General features: G+C 36.5%; 3 protein-coding genes across 13 annotated transcripts in view; 1 reads left to right on the top strand and 2 right to left on the bottom strand.

The window, feature by feature from the left end:
- LOC101220748 (actin-related protein 2/3 complex subunit 4) overlaps positions 1 to 23,419 on the bottom strand; it is a 36,331-nt gene that overhangs the window by 10,424 nt on the left and 2,488 nt on the right. For 2 of the 11 annotated variants that reach the window (XM_031882608.1, XM_031882607.1), the window contains 6 exons: positions 22,662 to 22,689; positions 16,738 to 16,812; positions 16,450 to 16,554; positions 15,428 to 15,517; positions 14,949 to 15,057; positions 8,896 to 9,872 (listed from right to left, as the gene is read on the bottom strand). In XM_031882608.1, coding sequence (XP_031738468.1) covers positions 14,968 to 15,057; positions 15,428 to 15,517; positions 16,450 to 16,554; positions 16,738 to 16,812; positions 22,662 to 22,689 — 388 coding nt within the window. In that variant the 3' untranslated portion in view covers positions 8,896 to 9,872; positions 14,949 to 14,967. Of the gene's footprint in view, positions 1 to 4,936; positions 5,310 to 6,721; positions 7,112 to 8,877; positions 9,873 to 10,095; positions 10,224 to 11,707; positions 12,771 to 14,948; positions 15,058 to 15,427; positions 15,518 to 16,449; positions 16,555 to 16,737; positions 16,813 to 22,661; positions 22,690 to 23,419 lie in introns of those variants that run through there. The other 9 variants (XR_004215251.1, XM_031882603.1, XM_011652937.2 and 6 more) reach the window with 9 other exon arrangements.
- On the top strand, positions 34 to 2,076 carry LOC101220507 (UDP-glucose flavonoid 3-O-glucosyltransferase 7). The gene has a single exon (XM_004140660.3). The coding sequence runs from the start codon at positions 278 to 280 to the stop codon at positions 1,709 to 1,711; it is 1,434 nt and encodes a 477-aa protein (XP_004140708.1). The 5' UTR covers positions 34 to 277; the 3' UTR covers positions 1,712 to 2,076.
- LOC101203557 (uncharacterized protein At4g06744) lies at positions 2,116 to 3,758 on the bottom strand. Its single transcript, XM_011652940.2, has one exon. The coding sequence runs from the start codon at positions 3,446 to 3,448 to the stop codon at positions 2,159 to 2,161; it is 1,290 nt and encodes a 429-aa protein (XP_011651242.1). The 5' UTR covers positions 3,449 to 3,758; the 3' UTR covers positions 2,116 to 2,158.

Below are 23,419 nucleotides of genomic sequence, written 5' to 3'. Positions count from 1 at the left end.
GAATGTTTTGAAATTTTAAACTTAAATTGAAAAGTATTAGAAAGAGTGATAGCGACGAGGGTACCCATTTTTCAGCGCAAGACTTGACTACGGGACTCGAGTGTTTCAATTTTCTTCCACAGGAATCAAAAATCGTAAGTTCATCTTCTTCACAATTCTTTTTCTTTCTCCAAATTGCACTATAAAATTCCATGATTGTTGAACCATAATTATTATTGCACATTTTCCCGCCAAATTTCCCCTCTTCCATCTCTCTGATTCCTGTTTTTCCTCTTCAATGGACCCCAAAAACACCCAACTCCGAATCTTCTTCTTCCCCTTCATGGCTCAGGGCCACACGATCCCCGCCATAGACATGGCGAAGTTATTCGCTTCTCGCGGTGCCGATGTCGCCATTATCACAACCCCTCTCAACGCCCCTCTAATCGCTAAATCAATCAACAAATTTGATCGTCCAGGCCGGAAAATCGAGCTTCTGATCATCGATTTCCCTTCCGTGGCTGTCGGATTGCCCGACGGTTGTGAGAGTCTCGATTTAGCTAGGTCACCAGAAATGTTCCAGAGTTTTTTTAGGGCAACCACCTTGTTGGAGCCTCAAATCGATCAGATTCTCGATCATCATCGTCCTCACTGCCTCGTTGCCGATACATTCTTTCCATGGACGACTGATTTGGCTGCAAAGTACGGGATTCCTAGGGTTGTGTTTCATGGAACTTGTTTTTTTGCTCTGTGTGCGGCGGCGAGTTTGATCGCGAATCGGCCTTACAAGAAGGTATCATCGGATTTAGAACCTTTTGTAATCCCTGGTTTGCCTGATGAAATCAAGTTGACTCGTAGTCAAGTGCCGGGGTTTTTGAAAGAAGAGGTTGAAACGGATTTCATTAAGCTTTATTGGGCAAGTAAAGAAGTTGAATCCAGATGTTATGGGTTTCTTATCAATAGTTTCTATGAGCTTGAACCAGCTTATGCTGATTATTACAGGAATGTTCTAGGGAGAAGGGCTTGGCATATTGGTCCCCTTTCGCTTTACAGTAATGTTGAGGAAGATAATGTACAGAGGGGGTCTTCTTCCTCCATTAGTGAGGATCAATGCTTAAAATGGTTGGATTCTAAGAACCCTGATTCGGTTCTCTATGTAAGTTTTGGTTCTCTTGCGAGTTTAACCAATTCTCAGCTGCTGGAAATTGCCAAGGGCCTTGAAGGTACAGGGCAAAACTTCATTTGGGTTGTGAAGAAAGCAAAAGGCGATCAAGAAGAGTGGTTGCCTGAAGGATTTGAGAAGAGAGTAGAAGGGAAAGGACTGATCATCAGAGGCTGGGCACCGCAAGTTCTGATTCTTGATCACCGATCGATTGGCGGGTTTGTGACTCACTGTGGCTGGAACTCTGCTTTGGAGGGAGTCACTGCAGGTGTGCCGATGGTTACATGGCCAAATTCTGCTGAACAATTCTACAATGAGAAACTGATAACTGATGTCCTGCAAATTGGGGTCGGTGTTGGTGCTTTGTATTGGGGAAGAGCTGGGAAAGATGAGATAAAGAGTGAGGCTATAGAGAAGGCAGTGAATCGAGTTATGGTGGGTGAAGAAGCTGAAGAAATGAGAAGCAGAGCAAAAGCACTTGGAATTCAGGCAAGGAAAGCCATCGTAGAAGGCGGATCATCTTCCTCTGATTTGAATGCTTTCTTTAAAGACCTGAGGTCTCAGATTTGAACGTTTTCGTTCAAGAATGACCCGCAAGATAGTTTTTGTATCTTCTTATTATATCGTTACAGTAATTGAAGGGTTAGATGAATAACTGGTGATTCCTTAACCAGAAATATCTATACATATGAAGATCACTAGGGAGCATTTGAGGCATGTCGGGAGCCATTTGTGGCGTCTTGAGTCTTAACAATCTATAATGGTTCAGTCAACGTGGGTCATTCCCTCTTGTTCTATTACCATTTACCAGATATAATACAGTATACATACATACATAAACACTCAAATTTATGTTAATTTGAGCTCCATTTTCAACATATCCATTGTACAACTACCACAGAAATAGTCAATGTCAAGTGTTTTTTCTACGATTAGATTTGATTTGGAAGTATGACGTAAATTTGACTCCTGTATACACACATATATTTATTATAATGCTTTTCTGCTCCAATATAGTTATGGTTTTTGTGTGGAATTACCACCATTGGCAATGGGAACATAGCTTCTTTTCTGTTGACCAGTACCAAAAGAATGGATACTTTTAGACTTCTGACAAGGAACAAAGCCATAAGTTGCCGGAAATGGACAAGGATATTGAAACAAATACGAAAAAAAGCAATCCAATGGGGATCTCTGATCAGGTAGTCCCCTTATGCAATTTTTTCTCAAATCAAGGACACCATTTCTCACCAGTTTTCTACACGATGGGCCGATTTTGGTGAAGTAATTATCTGAAAGTGAGAGATTCAGCAAATTTCCCAGGTCACAAACCACCTCTGGCACCTGGCCGTAAAGGAAGTTCCCGGCGAAGTTTAGCTGCTCAATCTTCTCCAGGCAGCTGAGTGAGCAAGGCAATGGGCCAGTCAGCAAGTTTTCGCCGGCATCGAAAACGATGGCTTTTTTCAAGAATCCCACTTCGTATGGAATGCACCCAGTTAGCTGGTTGTTGAGTAACAAGATTTCAGTCAAATTGGCAGAAGCCTTTCCAATGCTTCTCGGAATCGGACCGGTGAATTTGTTGTTAGCTAAAGTGATATAAGGCGTGGTTGTAGAGCCGAAGTTAATGGGTAATTTCATTCCAAAATTGTTGTTATTGAGGAATAAGAAGTCGAAACTCTTTACAAAAAGTTGCTGAGGAACAAACCCAGTGAAGAAATTGAATCTGATATCGAAGAACGACAGATCAGTGACACTCAATATGGCAACTGGGAAAGTACCCGACAGTTGGTTGTTGCTTAAATCGAGCTCGTAAAGATATGGGAGCGATGCAATTTTGGGGGTGATTGTACCAAAGAAGTTGTTGGAGTTGGCATGGAAGATAGCAAGGTCAGGGAGACCGTCGATGAAGCCATCAAGTGTCGAGGCGGTGAGTTGGAAGCCGTTGAAATCGATAGCTGCAATGGTGACAGCAGATTTGTTGTCTGGGGGGTGGTCACAGTAGAAGCCTTGGTACTTACAGATATCAGAGCCAACCCAAGTTTGTGTGACGCCTAATGGATCAGAAGTGATGAGGGCTTTGAAGGTCTGAATAATGGGGTACACCACTGCCAGTCTTTGGTCTAAGAATCTGAGGTCCTGTTGGCATTCACAAGTTTCTGGTGGTGGCGGTAACGGTGGTGGGGATTCAGGTGGAGGGCATTCCGGTGGTGGGGGAGGAGGCGGCGGTAGTGGTGGTGGGGGACATCTGGTTGAGCATACATAGAGGAAGTGGGAGAGGAGGAGGAGAGTGGTGAGAATGAATTGCATAATTAGGCAATAAGAGAGGGAATTGGAAGGAGGATAATGATAATGAGAGGAGGATTTGGGAAGATTTATAGAGGGTTTATGAGGCTCTTTTTCTTTTATATGTACAAAAATGAATACATTTTTTATGATAGTGATTGAATTTGGACTCACACTATAAAATGTGGTAGGTAATTGGCCAATTTCGGTTTTCCTTTGTGGGTTTTATAGTGAATGTGGGAATGTTTTTTATTTTATCAACTCATGTTTTAAAAGTGTTTAATAATTTCCAACTCTGTCTAGATTAATTAGATGTAAACTTGAAAGATTAGATTTGTTTTTAACAATTTTTTTAAAAGAAGATTATAACACTATAATAAAGAGGAAAAAATTTAAAATTTAAACTTATTAATAGTGATAGGAAGAGACAGTTATATCTAATTATTTGAGTTCAGCGTTGATCATTTTCTATTCATTATCACTACTCTTGTTCAATTTACATGTATAAATGTAAAGTAGCCATAGGCATGTTGGTCCATTTTTAAGTCACATATGCTTTTAAATCCACTATGCAGATGCCAATTTTATATTAACCATATTTTGGGTCATGTTATAGCTTAGAATTGTAAAGTTCAAAATGATTTCAATTCATTCTTATTATGATTATTTAAAAATTTTCGACTTGTACTCATTACTTTGAAGGATTCACTCTTCCTTTTAAAAGTGTATAAGGAATGATATGCTTACATCTACACCTACAAAATGTAGGACATGTTATGAAAAGCAAAATATGTCCCTGAAAATTCATTAGAGCCATAAGATTGTAGATTGAATTCACTTTGTTAGAATTGGAATGATACTTCACTTTCAAAGTTCTACCAATTCGGGTTCTCCTACAATTTTTTCTAAATAAAAATATTATATTAGAAATAAGTTGGAGAAAATGTGAACTAGCAAATAACAGGGTAAAAACAATAATATTTGTAACTTGAACTACGTTGTTTTGAGAAAAATATATAAAATTTGAAACCAACAATTAAAGTTCTAACCCTCTCATTGAGAGGGAAACAACGACAAGAGGAAAGATCTCTTTCCAAGATTCTAGAGAGAAAGCTAAAACTACTAAATTGTAGGCAACATTATTCTTCTCCATCAGAATTTAACAAAATGAAGAAACATCTACAAACTTAGCTAAGGACAAAGCCTCCTCCACAATGAATCAAAATCGTTACGATTCATGAGATTAATGACTTCCAAAGAATCATATTGAACCATCAAACCAATCAAAAGAAGAACATTTACTACTCAAACTACATTTAACTATATATCGATTGATCTTTACATTGCCTCTTAAATTAACCAAATAATATTGACTCTAACTTATCCTATTCTTATTCAACGGAGATACTTCTATTGATGAGAATTAGAGGACAAGTAGTCCATTTTTTAGTCAAATCTTTGTCTCTAACTACTTTATATCTTTTAGTCCACTATGTATACAAACATTTGGGGTCACATGTTAAGTTTTTGTTTTGACTTTCACTCATTATTTGAATCACTATTTCTTTTACAAGTGTATAAGAAATGATTTGCTAACATCTACACCTACATTTATAGAGTATGCTATAAAATGTAAATGGTCCATAGGAAATTAATTAGAGCCATAAGATTTGTATATATATAATTGTCAAGTTAGAAATGATAGATGGAGGCATTAGATGAATATAAAGTGCGCCTAATGATCTTAAGAAAGGTAGTGGAGAGTAGGTGTGTTGTGCACTACTTACAATTAAATCTTTCATCTTAGCAGTGTGCTCATTGGGGGGACTCCTTTCCAACCTTTTTTCTATAGCTTTTTCTATTAGTCAATTTTAGCCCCATCACTCTGTATATATATATATATATTTATAATTATTAGTTGGTGATATCATAAATATATAATACATATTAGTTTAATAAAAATAATTAAGTTTATTACATGAAATACTATATTTATCGTGTTTCTATCTATTCTAATACAAGTTTGCATTTTAAACTTTCAAATTCAAAATTTAGATATCCAAAATACATAAAATTATTGTTTAATAATTTATACTCTTTATGAATTATAAAATCCAAAACTAGTTCTAGAATTTAGATTTCTTACCAAATGAATATTCACTAAACTCATTAAAACATAATTTGAATTTGTATTGAATACCAAACAATCAACTAAACCACTCTTTAGATTTTATGTATCAATTAATTATTTGGACTCAAAAGTAAGGAATTCAAGTGAGCTATATGTTTTAATTAATGAGATATTGTATGGGAAACCCTCGCAAAAGCATGTGGTGGAACAAGGCCACAATGTAATTTGATATATACTTTAGTCTTCCATGATTATTTTGTTTTCAATTTTCAATTTTTATGCATATTAATCTTTTCCTATATCATAATTAAAATCTCATGGTTCGGTAAGTTATCTCTATTTTTTCACTCTTCGTTTAAATACAAATAAATAGTACGGATAATACTCAATAACATTGAATAAGACTATTTTAAAATTAAATATAATAAAATGAATTAAAATATAGTAAAATATCACCGAGTGATTTATCATATATTGTTGCTATAACGTGAGAAGTGTTGTCATTTAAACAAAATTTCTAACAAATAAATGTTTGTATATTTTCAAAAATGGATTTTTTTTGGGGGGAATTGCAAAAAATAAGATAAAAGACTTTTGGATTGATTTTTTGAAAAAAAATGATTTTTAGGACAAATTGAGGATGAATTATCTTAATTACCCTTCTCTTCCCTTCCCTTTCTTCAAGGTAAAAGCAGAACGTAAAGAAAGAAAAAAACCCATCCAATCTCTAGCCTCTCAATCTTTATAACCTCTTTCAAACTCCATTTCTCTCAATTTCTCTTCCTATTCCATAACTAATTTTGATCAAGTTCTTGTGTTCGTCCCGTAAGAGTTTATGTTTTTTTTTTGGTTATTTTCCTTTGGACTTTGCTTTGTTATATATAGTTTTTTTTGTCATTTTCTCTTGGTGGAACATTCAAATCTTAAATGTATAAACCTAATATAATTTTTAATTGTTTCAAGTTGATTTAAAGTTGTTTCAGAGTTGTTTTAAAACATGTCAACAAGTTATTTGTTATTTTTTTCATCTCGTAAACATCTCGCAGGTTCTTAAGTTCAAATGTTTTATCTCAAATAAATTATATACTTGTGCTTATGTAATTTAGGATGCTTTTAGCTACTGTTTTTTGTATCTCTCAATCTTGTAAATATCGAGACAATTGCCAAACTTTAATGCCCAAGATTGATAACATGATAGGACCCCTTCGACTATACATGAGAATCGTATGAGTCATATGATTCAAAAGAAGATACTTTTACTTGAGAGCTAGTTGAGATGAAAAATGAATCGTTTGACATCTCACAACATAGAGATGCTTCTACAAAAACTTGCAAAAAAAAAAAACTAAAGTTCACTACAGCTCCTCTAGCCGAAAGTTGAAGACCAAAAGGAGTGAATTCTATTATTAAAAAATTTGTCCCTTTTGTGGAAAATCAACTCTCTCACGAATTAAAATTATTTCGATTGAATGGTGGAAGAGAATTTGGCAAGTCTCCTTTACAATCCTTCTTTGATTCCAAAGGTATTTCTCACCAAAAATCATGCTTGTATACACCTGAACAAAATGGCATCACAAAACGTAAATATTGCCACATAGTTGAAACAACAATGTCGTTACTTTTTCATTCTTTTGTTCCTCTAGAATTTTGGCCTTACGCCTTCTCTACTACAGTTTTCTTATTAATCAAAAGCTCTCTTCTTCACTTAAAATGTTTTCACCATTTGAAATGTTTTTTTGGTTACACTCCTACTTTGCATCATTTAAACATTTTTGGGTGTGCATGCTATCTTCTCCTCAAGCCTTATACAAAACATAAACTTCAACCCAACATACCAGTTCCAACTCCTTCTCGTAACACCCATGGTATGCAAACTCAAGCAAAATAAAACATTTTTAAACCAAAAGAATTACTTAGCACAACTACTCTCAAAACCCCCACATCATATCATATATTGAAGCCTACAAGTATCCTAAATGGCGATTTGCAATGTGTGAGGAATTCAATGCTTTACAAGCCGAAGTTACTTGGTCATTAGCATTAGTACCTCGACTCCATCTATGAATGTTGTTGGTTGTAAATGAGTTTTTTGCACAAAATATAATCCTGATGGTTATGTTGCTCATTACAAGCACAATTAGTTGCTAAGGGTTATCATCAGGTACAAGGCTTTGATTTTGACAAAACCTTAGTTTTGTTGTAAAAAAAAAAAAAAAACCATTATACAAGTTATCCTTGCTCTTGTTGTTGAATACAACTGGTCCATGACCCATTTAGATGTCAAAAATGTCTTTCTTCATGGTCTTCTCTACGAAACAGTTTTACATGTCTCAACCAACTGGTTTTCAAGACAAAATATGTTCAAATCACTTGTGCTTCATTCACAAGAGTCTTTATCGTCTCAAACAGGCCCCTCGTGCATGGTTTGATCGGTTTACATCTTATTTATTTACTCTGGGATTTGTTGCTTCTGTTGTTAGTTCATCATTATTTATTCGCTCTATCGATTCTTCTCTCACTTATTTCTATATATAGATGACATCATTGTCACTAGACCTGACTCTTTGTATACTTTTGTTCTCAGGCAACAATTGGCTCTTGAATTCCAAATATCTAACCTTGGTCATTTAAAGTACTTCTTGGTCTTGAAATATATTCCTCCACTTATGACATTTTTGTCAACCAAGCCAAATATGTCACTGATCTTCTTCACACCTCTAAAATGATCTTCACACCTCTGAAATGTCTTCTGCAAAAAATTGTGCCACATTGATGTCTACCTCTATCATCTCTATATTACTGATCTGCCATTTAATGGCTCATTCATATACCCACGACTCTTTGGTTCCTTACAATACCTTACTTTTACTCACCTTGATATTGCATTCTCCGTAAATTGTGTTCACTATTATTCACTTCTTTGCAGTTAAATGCATCCTACGGTATCTATATGGTATTTCGACCCTTGGAATAAAATTTTGCACAGGTTCATTATCTCTACTGACCTTTTGTCGATTGGGCTGGTGATACCTCTAATCAACACTCCACCTCTAGATTCATTGTCTTCATTGGTTCTAATCCAATCTCTTGGACTTCAAAAAAGCAACTTATAGTATGTGTATTTACTAACTTTGTCGTTCTCTGCCATGGCCACACTACTATACATCCTGTATTTCTTTCATAAAGGGTAATTTTGAACCATTTATGAAAGGTCTTACTAAGGGTAGTGTTGCAATCTAATGTTGAGAGGCATTTATTATTATTATTATTATTTTGTAATATAGCTTTAGTGTGCTTGAAGAAGTAAATCTGATGCAGTGACTGCAAAGTTGGAATTTTGTATGTATAATGCCTTTTTTTTTATGTCTTATTAATGAAAATGAGAAGCCTTTTTATAGGTTGGAGATTACAAGGGTTGTTAAACTAACTTGGGGTTGAGTTAGTTTAACTTGGAGTTGAGTTAGTTATAACTAACTCAAGATACAAAATTGGAAATTAATCCAAAACTATAAAAATGGTAATTCAAACCCCTCTTCTAGGATAAAATTCAAGAAACATCAAGAAGGGAGATGTTCTACATCAAAACCCCTCCTCTAGGGTAAAACTCGATCTCAAGTGAAGATTAGGGAGCTAAAGAGAAGGAATTTGGTGCATAGTAAGGTGATAAGTTGGCAACATTGAAAGATGGGTTGATTCTCATGTTTGCTCGGAGGTCTACTCGGTAAGCATTGGGGCCGAGTCTTTCCAATATTTGAAATGGGCCCATGCGCTTGTTGGTCACTTTGGAGTGATGACCAGCAGGTAGTCTTGACTTTCGAAGGTGCACCATAACTAGGTCACCTACTATATTCCTTAAAGCGTTTGTGATAGTTGGCGGTTGTTTTGTAGGAGTCATTAGCAAGCTCTAGATGACTCTTGACTTCTTGGTGTAGCTTGGAGATACGTTCAACCATTGCTTCAGCCTCCATACTGACATCAACAACAGAAGGTAGATTAGCTAAATCAAAAGTTACCCGAGGGAGACTAGTGTATACAACCTCAAATGGAGACTTCCCTGTTGAGCGATTTTCCATGTGGTTGAAGGTGAATTCTGCTTGAGGTAAAGCTAGGTCCCATTGTTTAGGCTTGTCCCCGCTAAGGCATCGAATGAGGTTGCCAAGAGTTCGGTTGGTCACCTCTGTTTGGCCGTCGGTTTGTGGGTGGCTGGCGGTACTAAACAGGAGGTTGGTGTCAAATTTCTTCCATAGGGATCTCCAAAAATGGCTCAAGAATTTTACATCTCTATCCGAAACTATAGTTTTAGGAATTCCATGCAATCTAACAATTTCTCGAAAAAACAAGTTAGCTATATTCAAAGCATCAAAAGTTTTTTTGCAAGGTATAAAATGAGCCATTTTGCTAAAGCGATCTACAACTACAAAAACAGAATCATGGCCCCTTTGGGTTCTTGGTAATCCTAAAACAAAATCCATAGATAAATCCTCCCAAATTGTAGAAGGAATAGGTAAAGGAGTGTACAAACCTGTATTTTGAGAGTTACCTTTGGCTGTTTGGCAAATGGAGCATCTTTTGATGAAATTAGTAACATCCCTATTGAGTTGTGGCCAAAAGAATTTAGAGCTAATTGCAACCAAAGTTTTGTCTCGGCCAAAATGTCCTGCTAATCCACTAAAATGTGCTTCTTTAATTATTGCTTCTCTTAAAGATGTATGAGGGACACACAAAACATCACCTTTAAAGAGAAAACTATTAACAATGTGGTAATCTTTACAAGGTTTATGGTTAGAGCAATTTTTCCACATACTTCTAAAATCAATATCAGTAGGGTACAGTGTAGGAAGGTGATCAAAAGCAATTATTTGAGTTTGGAGGGTGGTGAGAAGTATACCTTTTCGGCTGAGAGCATCAGCAACCTTATTAGACTTACCCGAAGTATGTTTAATCACAAAATCAAATCTTTGCAAGAATTGTAGCCATCGGGCATGCATTCTACTAATTGTTTTTTGGGAGTTCAGAAATTTAAGAGAAAAGTGGTCATTGAGCAAGATGAAAGTATTAGCAAGTAGGTAATGTTCCCATTGTTTTAGAGCACGCACTAGGGCATATAATTCTTGTTCATAGGTACTCCAATTTTGTCTAGAAGTACTTAATTTTTCACTAAAATACTCTAAAGGGTGACCTTCTTGACTAAGCACAGCTCCTATACCTAAACCCGAAGCATCTCCAGTGACTTCAAATGGTTTATCAAAGTTTGGTAGTTTTAAAACAGGGGGGCTAGCTAAGGCTAATTTTAATTTACAGAAACTGTCTTCTTCTACTTGTCCCCATTGGAAACTGCCTTTCTTTAAACAGTTTGTCAAAGGTGCTGCTATGGTGCTGAAATTCTTGATGAACCTTCTATAGAAAGAAGCTAAACCTAAAAAGCATTGAATATCTTTTGGAGTTTTTGGTTGTGGCCAAGAACTAATAGAGTCAATCTTTTTGGGATCAACAGAAATACCATCGCAGCCTATGATAAATCCAAGAAAATGAATACTATAGCACAAAAATTCACATTTTTTTAGATTAATTTGTAATTCATTTTCTTGTAAGGCTGTAAAAAGTAGTTGGATGTGTTTTAGGTGATCTTCCCTAGATGAGCTATAAATGAGTATGTCATCAAAGTATACTACAATGAATTGATTCAAAAAAGGTTGTAGGATTTGGTTCATCAATCTCATAAAGGTGCTAGGGGCATTAGAAAGACCAAAGGGCATAACTAACCATTCAAACAATCCTTCATTGGTTTTAAAGGTTGTTTTCCACTCATCCCCTGGTTTAATTCTAATTTGGTGGTAGCCACTCTTAAGATCTACTTTGGAAAAGATGGAAGCTTTACCTAATTGATCAAGGAGGTCGGATAAACGAGGTATGGGAAACCTATATTTGATTGTAATTTTGTTTATAGATCTACTATCTACACAAAGTCTCCAGTTACCATCTTTTTTTGGTGCAAGTAGAGCTGGGACAGCACAAGGACTTAGGCTAGGTTGGATATGACCTTTGTTAAGAAGCTCTTCTATTTGTTCATGTAATATTTTGTACTCTCTAGGGTTCATGCGATAATGTGGTAAATTAGGTAAGGTAATACCGGACATTAAATCTATAGTGTGTTGTATATTTCTAAGAGGTGGCAAAGAAGTGGTTGGTTCTATAATGTTTGGAAATTTGGTTAGAAGGTTTGATATCTCACTAGGTAGGTAGTTTTCTGAAGGTTCACTGTTGTTTCCTTTAATGACAAAGGCTAAGATAGGTGTTATTTTTTAAGGCAGGAACTTTTTACCCTTAATTACAGAAAAAAGTTGTTTTCCTTTACTAGGGTTAGCTTTTGTGTTGGTGGAGCTGCCTATAGGTAAAAGAACTACACGACGACTCATCCAATCAAACTCAATAGTGTTAGATCTTCCTCTATGAATGTAATCTGTGTCATATTGCCAAGGTCTTCCTAAAAGGATGTGGCAAGCATCCATATCAAGAACGTCACATATTATTTGGTCTTTATAGTGTTGTCCTATTGACAAAGAAATAGTACAAACCTCACTAACAGTAGCTTTGCCCCCTTTTTTGATCCAACTAACCTTATAGGGATTCGGGTGTGGGTCAGTTTTCAAATTTAGGGCAGAAACTAGTTTTTTAGATACTAAATTTTCATTACTACCACTATCAATGATAACTTGACACACTTTACCGTTAATGGTGCATCTTGTTCGAAAGAGGGAATTCCTTTGAGGTATTTGTCCAACCGTAGGGGTGAAAAGAATTCTCTGAATGACACAAGATAGTTGATCTCCTTCATCCGGTGTTCAAATCTCAAAGATGTCATCCAAGTCATTTTCTTGTCCTTCTTCAATTGTCAAAGTTCTCCTTTGAGGGCACTCGTTGGAGAGGTGCCCTTGTTGTCCACACCTGAAACATTTACCCAAAGTAGGACGGTTATAAATGTTGTCAACCTTCTTCTTTGCGTTATTCTCACCTGGTTTAGTGGCTGGAATCTTTGATGAATTTTCATCTTTCTTGGCGAGCTGTGAAGTTGTGGATGAACTTCCTTGTTGAAAGTTTCTAAATGAATTAGTTAGGTTAGTTCTTTGTTGTTTGTCCCATTGTTCTTTCTTTGAGAATTCTTGGTTTTCTTGATCTCTTCACTATCCTCAATCTTGGAAGCTAAGGAGATGGCATCTGAAAGAAAAGTTAAAGGATGTCAGTGTACAATATCTTTAATCTCATCTCGTAGAGCATGAATAAACCTGGAAATTTGTTGGTGTTCTGTTTCGGGAAGATTATTTCGAGCACCAAGTTGATAGAATTCTTCTGTATAATCCATGATGCTTCGTGAGCCTTGATGACATTGTTGATACTGATTGTAAAGTAGTTGTTGATAGTTGATTGGTAAGAATCTTTTCTTCATTAGACGTAACATCTTTGGCCAACTTCTTATTGATTGTTTACCGAATAATCGTCTATTGTTTTGTAATTGATCCCACCAAGCGCTTGCGCCACCTTGAAGTTTGAGAGCAACTAATCGGACCTTCTTGTGTTCGGGTGTATTGGCATAGTCGAAAAAAATTTCTACGTTCTTGATCCAATCAAGAAACTTCTCCACGTCCATTCGACCATTGAAGGTAGGGAGATCCACTTTCATACGTATTTCTTGATCTTCTTGAAAGTATGGTCGAAGTCCAAGCCTTTGTTGAGGTTCTTGATGAATGTTCAGCAAGTTGTCTTCATCGGAAGAGTCAGAATCGTCTAAGAAATGTCCAGGTACGTTGTTTCCATACAATCGATTATTGTGGGTGTGAATAGGTTGATTTCTTAGTAGTTCTTGGTTTACAACAGGATTTCTTGGTCTTTCTTGTCTTTCTTGGTTTGCTGTAATTGGGTTTCTTGGGGGCTGAATTGCTTCTTCTAAAGGTCGAAATTTTTAGATTCTATCAATAAAAGACATTGATAGACACTGATATGCTTCCATCAATGTTATTGATAGACAGTGATAGAAGTCTATCTGTAGCTATCATCGATAGAATTCGAATATTGTTATAGCTAGTAAATATTTTAATTAATTTTGCTATTTTTTAAAATGACCCTTTTTTTATAGTATATTTTCCATATATGTAATGTGGTTTATTCGCAATAATCTATTCTAATTAAAATACATACTTTGATATTCAAAATAGTTTCATTAATATTTATTATAAACTATGGGGAGGGTATGATCCACTGTGCTACGATTTAAATATTTTCCTTTTATGGTATTTTTTTATTTTTTTCAATATTTAAATTATTTCCTATATATGGTATTTCTTTCTTTACTTATTTGAAAAACCAAGTAAAACCGAAAGATTAAATGTGCAGAGATGTATACAACATTTTGACCCGATTTTTATGAAATATGGTGACTAATTAGGCTATTAGTGGATAATGTAGAAAGCCCTAACGATTAAATTAGGGTTAGGAAGACTAAGAATGAAAGGCAATGAAAAAGAATTTTATGATTACAAAAAGCGATTGAGGAAGCAAAAGAGATTTGAAGTCCAGACGATGCAAGTACTTACAGCAACAAAATGATCAGAAGGACACCAATGAATTAGCCTATCCAATGGACCCACATCTTAACGACCAGAAAAGCCTAAAATCTCTTTGGAGTTCGTTAAAATCCTTAACGAAGGATATTTCGGATTTATTTGAGGCTTAGAATGTTGAGTTGCTGATGAGTATATTCATTTTCTCGCCTAGCGTTATCAAGTTTTCTTTTCTCAAGAGGATGGCGGCTTCCTACAACATTTTCTTAGTGTCTCTCCCCTCCCCTCCCCTCCCCTCCCCTCCCCTCCCCTCCCCCCTAGGTGAGAGGTCAAAACCTTTTTTGATTGGAAGTTATCCGGCAAGCTGTCCTATGCTTTATCTGGTTTTAGTTCTCTCGTATTTGAATCCATTTATCTTTTAAAAAGCTCTTCTAGATAATCTTTTTGGACATTGAATTTACGACGCCAAACCCAGGTATAGCTCTTGAATTCTGCTCAACCCTGGATGAATAAAAATAGCACTTACGTACAAAAAGCCTGAGGGGTGAAGTTTAAAAGGTTGGTGATCATAATTAATAGCACAAAACAGAGGCTAAGATCAAATCTTATTTTAAAAAGGACGGGAAATTGAGGAAGGCATAAGTTTTTCATGAGAAAACTGTGGTCAAGTTTTCTGGTCATGTATTTTTGGATCAAATCCTAAAGCCAATATTGGGTAGCATAAAACTAAAATATAAAAGGAACAAATCTTGTTAAATGAGGTACAAGGATATATATATATAATTAACAATCAGCAATACAATAATCTGAAGAAAAATTAGGGGAAAGGAAAGTTTACCAAGATAGAGAAAGAGACATCATATGAATTGCTTTAGAAACTCTGTTGCTACAAGCCTTCCTCGAGTGTTCACGGACATTTTAAGTTCACTAATCTCTTTATCAATATCCTGCACAAATGAGGGAAAATAAAAGGATTATTCAACAAGCTCTCGATTCAATAAATTTCTCTTCCATAATTACATAAACAGTTTCACAAAAGGGAACTAGAAATGTTAGCTCTTAAATTTGTGCAGAACAGTTCGAAGTTGTCAAAGTAAATTGACAGAAGGATTTTTACGTAAAAGAAATATTCAATTATGAACTCCAAGACAAGTTCAAGAAAGTTTTTGAAGTAGTGTATCTTCATTGACGGGCTTGATAAGATAAAAGCATACAGAAAAATCAGTTGATGAGAAAAGAAAATCAAAGAGATAATTAAGCAGAAGAAAAGGAAATCAAGTAAATAACTACAAATTGATTGAGGTGGTGTTATCTTGCCTCCATAAACTGTACAATAAAATCAATGAGTTTTTGCTTCTGCATGTCCTCACAATGATAGTTCGTTATAAGAAAGCTAATGTCGTATCCCTGTAAAATGAAGCCAAAAAGAAATAAGAGATGAATTCTGAAGAACACTACATATGTTTTGCAAACAAAAATAGCAAATCTGGAATATTGCCTAGAATACAGGTAAAGAAGATAAACGATTATGGAGGAAGTAGTTCATATCGGAAAAGAAAACATAGTTTCTTCATGGAAAAACAATTGATCAGAATGGATTAATATTAGAGGCTTATCGCTTATAATAATTATTTTTAGTTATATGGAAGGGAAGAGAAAAAAACAGGAGATAATTAATCCGGAATCTTTGACCCTTCAAGACAACCCATTCATGGTTATAAAGGTTTAATACAACATATATTTGGACACAGCATTTTCACATACAACATTATTTTTTTATCACCATTTCTTTGTCAGTTTTCAATTTCTTGCATTTGAATAATATATTGCTTGTTAAGATATATACATACATTCTCCAGAAAAAACATAATCAGATTATTTTTAGGTCATCCCAAAACCAAGACAACTAGCTATGCAGACACAAATAGTTGTCGCTAAATAGCATCTCAATATTATAGCCTATAGATTCAGTTTTTTTACCATTCACTCGGGCAATAAGAGAACAAAATAAATGAAATTGGAGAATATCTCTTATGTCCTTCAACAAAGATGTATAAGAAAAATGAACCTAGAACTCGCCTTTCAGTTCTCTCTCAATTGGGGGTAGTATCATGCCCTCCAAGAGAAATAAAATATGATTTCGTGGAAACTTGAGGATTCAGACGACACAATCATCCTAGTAGTACAGTTCCAAGTATTTTGAAGTGATTATTCATAAATAATCTCCAATAGTTGAAAGTTTAACTTCTGTTTTTAGAAGAATAGTTCACAGTCGCTGTAATATATCATCTTAAACTAAAGCACAAAGCTAACGTCATGATTAGACATTATCACGGTACCTGTAAAGGTTTTCTTCTCAACACCTGGAAAGCTTCTGCCCTCATTGACAGAAATCGAAGGAACTTTTTAGTTAGGATATTCTCTAGTTCATCTGCCTGCTTAACCTGAGCACAAGAAAAAATTCAAATCAAATTATTGTAAACAAGTTGATGGCAATCTATGATAATAATCGTACACATTCAATGGTGTTTCATCAGGTAAGTGGATCAAAGGAATGGACAGAAAAGAATTTATGGTACTACATATGCCACTAATGCATCAAACTAAAACAAAGAGAATAAAATTACCTTGAGACTGATACGGAGAGAGTTTATAGATGTCTCAATCAAACACTTCTCTGACTCATTTCTACATATTAAGATCTGCAAGAGCAATATAATGTAGCAAGATCACATGTGTCCTTAAATAAATATATAAAAGTCACTCCCCAACACTCCCAACTCCCAAGGGTGCTCTTTGCATGAACATGATTCTCCAATTGAAGAAAATAAAGAGGGAAGGAAAATAGGATCACTAAAAAATTATGCATAGGCACTGACGCTGACATGCCACAGTAGATAAAATGTGTTCCAATTGGGAACATTAACAGTTCCCCAAATCTAATTGCAAATCAAAGAAAATAAGTGCTTGCTGTTTCCACAAGCTTTGCCCAACATGAATAGCTACATAATATTAGGCTACCAACAATAATAACACACCAAACACCCTAAAAATGGCTAAACGCCTCTGAGTATCTTTATTTATATATAAGCCAAAAAGAGATTACAAAGTGACAATATAAAGATAAGCAAGGAAAAACAAGCAAAGAAAACATACTAGTCTCCCTTAAACAATATAGAGACCCTTTCGGCTACAGTAGCCTTACATCATAAAGAAGACAAAATTAACCTAGCTACCCAATACCTATCAATAGCTATTTATAGGTCTTCCTATCTTTCAACCCAGTGGGCCCTACCCTGCACGATCTTTTCTCCAATCATTCCTCATTAATATTCGTTGGTGTAATTCCCTTTCTACCCTTACTCATATATGTGTGAATAATTGGGGCCTTACAATACCCCTTGGCTCCAGATTCACCTTGTCCTCAAGGTGGAAGGTGGAAGGTGGGAGATTGTTGATTCATCTGATAGACTGCTTCCCATGTAGCCTCAGTCTCAGGTAGCCCTTTCCATTTCACCAACCATTCATTGGCTCCCAATTCTTTATTCCAACTAATCCCTAGTATGGTTTTTGGCCCAAGTGTAGTTCGAATTCTTCAATTAATACTGGTTGCTGGATTTGCACCACTTGTTGATTTCCCAATTTGAGCTTCAGTTGGGAGATGTGAAAAACATCATGAATAAATGCTTCAGGTGGTGTTGTAGTCTATAGGCCACTCCCCTATTTCTTCAATGATCTTATAGGGTCCATAGAACTTAGGTGCCAATTTCTCACACCTCTTTCAAGCTAAGGAACGTTGCCGATATGGTCTCAAATTAAGGTATACCCATCCCCAATTTTGAACTTGAGCTCTCTCCTTTTAGTGTCTGACATCTTCTTCATTCGATTCTGTGCTATATTCAAGTTTTCCTTCAATGCATTCAAAGCCAAGTCCCTTTTCTTCAGCATAGCTTATACCTCATTGTTAGGACGGGGGGAGGGGGGTTGTCTGCCATACAAAATCTGGAAAGGATTGTTTTTTGTTGAAGCATGGAAGGTTGTGCTGTACCACAATTCAGCCCATGGAATGAATTTATCCCACTTCTGACACCGTTCATTACAGAAGCATCTTAAATATGTTTCCACACATCGATTTATCCTCTCTATCTGCCCATCTGTTTGTAGGTGGAAGGTTGTACTCCTTTTTAAAATGGTCCCCATGGTAGCGAATAGTTCCTTCCAAAAGTTGCTGATAAATATCTTATCTCTGTCGGATATAATGGACTTTGGTATACCGTGTCTGCTCACAACCCTATCTATAAACACTTCAGCCACAAGTTTAGCAGTGAAGGGATGTTTCATGGTGATGAAATAAGAATATTTGCTTAGCTGATCCACTACAACCATGATCACATTCATCCCTCCTGCTTTGGGTAATCCTTAAATGAAGTCCATGGACCATTCTTCTAAAATTAGAATATTTGCTTAGCCGATCCACTACAACCATGATCACATTTATCCCTCCCACTTTGGGTAGCCCTTCAATGAAGTCCATGGACCATTCTTCCAAAATTTTCTCAGGAATAGGAATCGGCTGTAGAACCCTAGCTGGTTTGATTGCTTCGAACTAAATCTCTAGCAAACTTCACACTGCTCAACATATTTCTTAACATCAGCTTTCATGCCCTTCTAGTACAGTTCCCACTCATTCTTTTATATGTCCTTAAGAATCCTGAATGGCCTCCCAAAACAAAATCATGAAACGTATGTAGGAGGGTGGGAATCAATGAAGAAGTTTTGGACAGTACTACTCTCTTTTTGTATAGTAAGGCTCCCATTGTCCCATTGATACTTACTTGTCTCATCTGGCTTTGTCTTCAACTCTTCTATGATTTGTTTGAGATCCTCATCCATTTCGACCTCCTTCTTTACTACTTCCATGTTTACAATACCAGTAGTTGTCATAGTATTCAATTCCAAAGGTTGTTCTATCCGAAAGAGGGCATCTACCGCTTTGTTTTGTAACCCTAGCTGGTAAAGAATTTCAAAATCATATCCTAGGAGTTTGGTCAGCCACTTCTAAAATTGAGGTTGCACCTCTCTCTGTTTTAAAGGAAATTTCAGAGCCCTCTGATATTATTGTAAATTTCTTATCTAAAAGGTAATGTCTCCATTTCTGCACTGAAAGAACTACCACCATTAATTCACTCTCATATATGGATTTTGTTTGGGCCCTAGGTGATAGTTTTTGACTAACAAAAGCTATGGGATGAGGATGACCATTATGGGATAGTACAGGTCCTAAACCAATCCCAGATGCGTCGGTTTCAATGATGAAAGGCATATTTCAATCCTGTAATGCTAACACTGGTATGGTCATCATGGCTAACTTCAACTTATCAAAGGCTACTGTAGCTTCTTCATTCCATTGGAAGGAATTCTTCTACAATAACTTGGTTAAAGGGGCCGCAATCTCACCATATCCCTTCACGAATCTTCTATAATAACCGGTCAAGCCTAAAAAACCTCTCAACCCTGTTACATCTTTTGGATGAGGATGAGGCCAATTAACCATGTCCTTAACTCTTCATTGGCCTCTACTCCCTTATTAGATATCAAGTGCCCCAAGTATTGGATTTGTGAGTATGCTATCACGCATTTTTTCTATTAGCAAACAACTGGTTATCCCTCGTCATCGCAAACACCATTCCTAAATGCTTCTCACGTTCAGTAAGATCCGTGCTATACACAAGTATGTCATAAAAAAAACTAATACACATCGTCTTAAAAAGGGTTTAAATACCTAATTCATTAATGATTGAAAGGTAGCAGGGGCGTTCGTGAGGCCGAAAGGCATGACTATGCACTCATAGTGGCCCTCATGCATTCTGAAAGTCGTTTTCTCAATGTCCTCCTCTCATCCTTATTTGATGATACCTTGACTTCAGATCAAGCTTTAAGAAAACTGTGGCCCCGTGCAATTCATCCAACGACTCTTCAATCACATGTATGGGAAACTTATCAGATATGGTTACTTGGTTTAGTTTTCTGTAATCTACACAGAATCTCCATCCTCCATCCTTCTTTTTAACTAAAAACACTAGGCTGGAGTAGGGGCTGCGGTTGGGGCTAAACACCCCTCTTTGTAGCATCTTTGCCACCAGTTTCACAATTTCTTCTTTTTGGACATGCCCAAATTTCTATGGTCTCACATTGACAGGCCTTTGTTCTGGTAACATTAGAATGCGGTGATCCACTTCTCTCTTGGGAGGTAACCATCTAGGGTTCTCAAATAAGTTTGCATATTGCTTCAGAAAAAAGTTTTATCACTGGGGCCTCTTCTTCATCACCCTTCATTTCTTGTTCTTCATCGAATTCATCGCTTAGCTCTATGTCATAATTCTACAGCTCTAAAAGGAAACTTTGATCCTCCTTTACCCAAGTTTTCTCTATAGTTTTCAAAGAGCATTCAGCTCTAATGAGAGATGGATCACCCTTGAGGTTAATTTGTTTTGCTCCTATCCAAAATGTCATAGTTAGGGAAGGCCAGTGTATTTTCATAGTTCATGTGGTGTCAGCCACTGCATTCCCAGGATTATATCCATATTGCCAAGTTCAATTGCTACAAAATCAGCCACCACTACAAAATCAGCCACCACAGTGATTTCCTTCAACCTCAGCTCTATTCTCCTACACAGCCCTCTTCCTTTGCATCTCATGCCATCTCCAATGGGACACCGAATTGAGTCCCCTTTTCCAATGGTAACTTCTTTTCTTCTACAATCTTATTATGTATGAAGTTGTGGGTGGCCCCACAGTCAATTAGCACTACCACATCTTTTCCTCTTACTTCTCCCTTTAACTTCATGGTTCCTTTAAATGTCAACCCATTGATCGTCTACAGCTCAATTTCTGTCCCATCTGTGAGGTTTATCTGTTTCAGTTCCAACACTTCCTTGGTAGTTTCCTCTGTTCTGCCTTCATCCTCGATACTCTCCTCTTCATTCAAGATGAATAACATCAATTCCCTTTTTCCTTCATTATGCATCTATATCCGGGCGAATATGTCTCATTACATTTGAAGCATAGACCGTTGTCCAGCCTAGCCCTGAACTCTGCATCTGACAGTCATTTCATAGAAGGTTCATTTTTTTGGTAATTGCCTCTAATTGGGATGGTTACCAGTTTCATTGGGAATGTTGTCTTCCTCTGTACTCCCTTCTTTGTTCCGTCTTGACTCTTACCGGTGTTTCCTTCTCCTTTTCTTTGTTTTGTCAATCCCCACTCTGCCTTGGCCAATTTTAAAAGCCAAATTCCTATTGTTGACCAACTGGGCTTCTTTCATACAATCTTCCAAGGTTTGTGGATGTCTGTTGATGACTTCGGCTTGAAGGTTCGATTCTAGTCCGGTTACAAACACATCCCTTAGTACACTCTTAGACATATGGGGTAGGGGAGCTGAATAGTTGAGAAATTTCTTCACGTAATCATTGTATGAGCCGTCTTGTTGACTTCTGATCAACCGTGCAACTAAGCTCTTCTGGCCCGAGTCCTTAAAAAACTCAAACATCCTTCCCTTCGAATCCTCCCACGATTCCACCTTCTTTCTATTATGAGACCATATATACCAGTCTACTTCATCTTGTCCAAAACTTATGATATCCACCTTGACCTTCTCTGTTTCAGGTAGGCTATTGATTTCAAAGAAGTGTTCGACCCTATAGACCCAGGATTCAGAATTTTCTCCCATGAACATCAGCATTTCCAATTTTTTGTATTTACTTTGATCTACTGTGGTTAAGTTTGCCTCGTTTGTGGTGTCCATATCGTCCATTTTTTCTTTTAACTTCATTACAGAACCATCAGAAGTTCTAGACTTTTCTCTTTTTTTGTAACTATGGCTTTCTGTTAATTCATCAGTCATTCTCTCCATCGATTTCTTCATTTCAATGAGCATTTCCTTCAAGGCCATTATCTCTTTCTCAGTTCCCTCAACTCTTTCCTCGATTTGTCTTTGCACCATGAGTCTCGTAACCACCCCCAGTTTTCGAGCTCTGATACCAAATGTTAGGCTACCAACAATAATAATACACCAAACACCCTAACAATGGCTAAACAGAGGTGGCACTCTAAGTATCTTTATTTATATAAGCCAAAAAGAGATTACAAGGTCACAATACAAAGATAAGCAAGGAAAAACAAGCAAAGAAAACATACTAGTCTCTCTTAAACAATATAGAGACCCCTTTCGACTACAGCAGCCTTACACCATAAAGAAGACAAAATTAACCTAGCTACCCAATACCTATCGATATCTATTTATAGGCCTTCCTACATTTCACCCTAGTGGGCCCTACCCTGCACGATCTTTTCTCCAATCATTCCTCATTAATATTCGCTGGTGTAATTCCCTTTCTACCCTTCCTCATATATGCGTGAATAATTGGAGGCCTTTCACATACATACCCTCCACCCTCCACTAACCCCCCTCCCCCCACCCAAAAGTAAAACAAAGCACAAAATGATAAACCAGCTAAATTAGGTGGAATGCTCATTAATGACATGAACTTACAGGATTGAGAAGAAGCTCTGAGCTGGTCCTGGAAAGAGTAACGAACAAAAAAATAAGAGCAAACACAAATCAGTAAAATCCTTTCAATTATTATGTTGTAACCAAAAGAAACTAACAGTACTCGGGGATTGGTGTATAAGAGCAGACACAAGACAGATAGCTATTAACCAACTACCAGCACGGGTTCAACTAACCAGAACATGCAATTTAAGTAAGACAAGTGACAAAAAACTATGCAGCAACCAAATATGACCTACACAGTAGAATAGTAATCTTTCTTTTGGAAGAAAACAATTTCATTGATGGTATGAACTTACAAAGCAAAGGGGATGAATCCCAAGAGTAGTTACAAAAGACCTTTCCATTTGGAAAAGAGAGAGGTAAAGCTACAAACGTATGAAAATCATTCTACAAGTTACAAATGATAATCGTTCTACAGGTTACAAATGATAATCATTCTACAGGTTACAAGTGATAATCATTCTACTATTGTGAGTAAGCATGGCACCCATCCTTTTGAATGGATAGAGAAAGGGGTTAAAGACACACATCGCAATCCTTGGAAGGATATCTCTTTTGAGCTCCCTCCAATTGAATTACTTGTTGCTTTGTGAGGGATGGTAAGGATATGTATTTTTGGGAGGATCTTTGGGTGGGGAGAGTTCCCTTTGCTCTTTATTTCCACCTCTTTATCATTTATCCTTCTCCAAAAACTGTAAGATGTCAGATCTTTTATTTGGGTCTGAGAATCCTGTCTT

Source organism: Cucumis sativus, chromosome 3, assembly GCF_000004075.3.
Source record: "Cucumis sativus cultivar 9930 chromosome 3, Cucumber_9930_V3, whole genome shotgun sequence".
NCBI classification, from domain to species: Eukaryota; Viridiplantae; Streptophyta; class Magnoliopsida; order Cucurbitales; family Cucurbitaceae; genus Cucumis; species Cucumis sativus.
The sequence above is the reverse complement of the archived record's forward strand: the minus strand, read 5'-3'. Positions and strand labels throughout refer to the sequence as shown.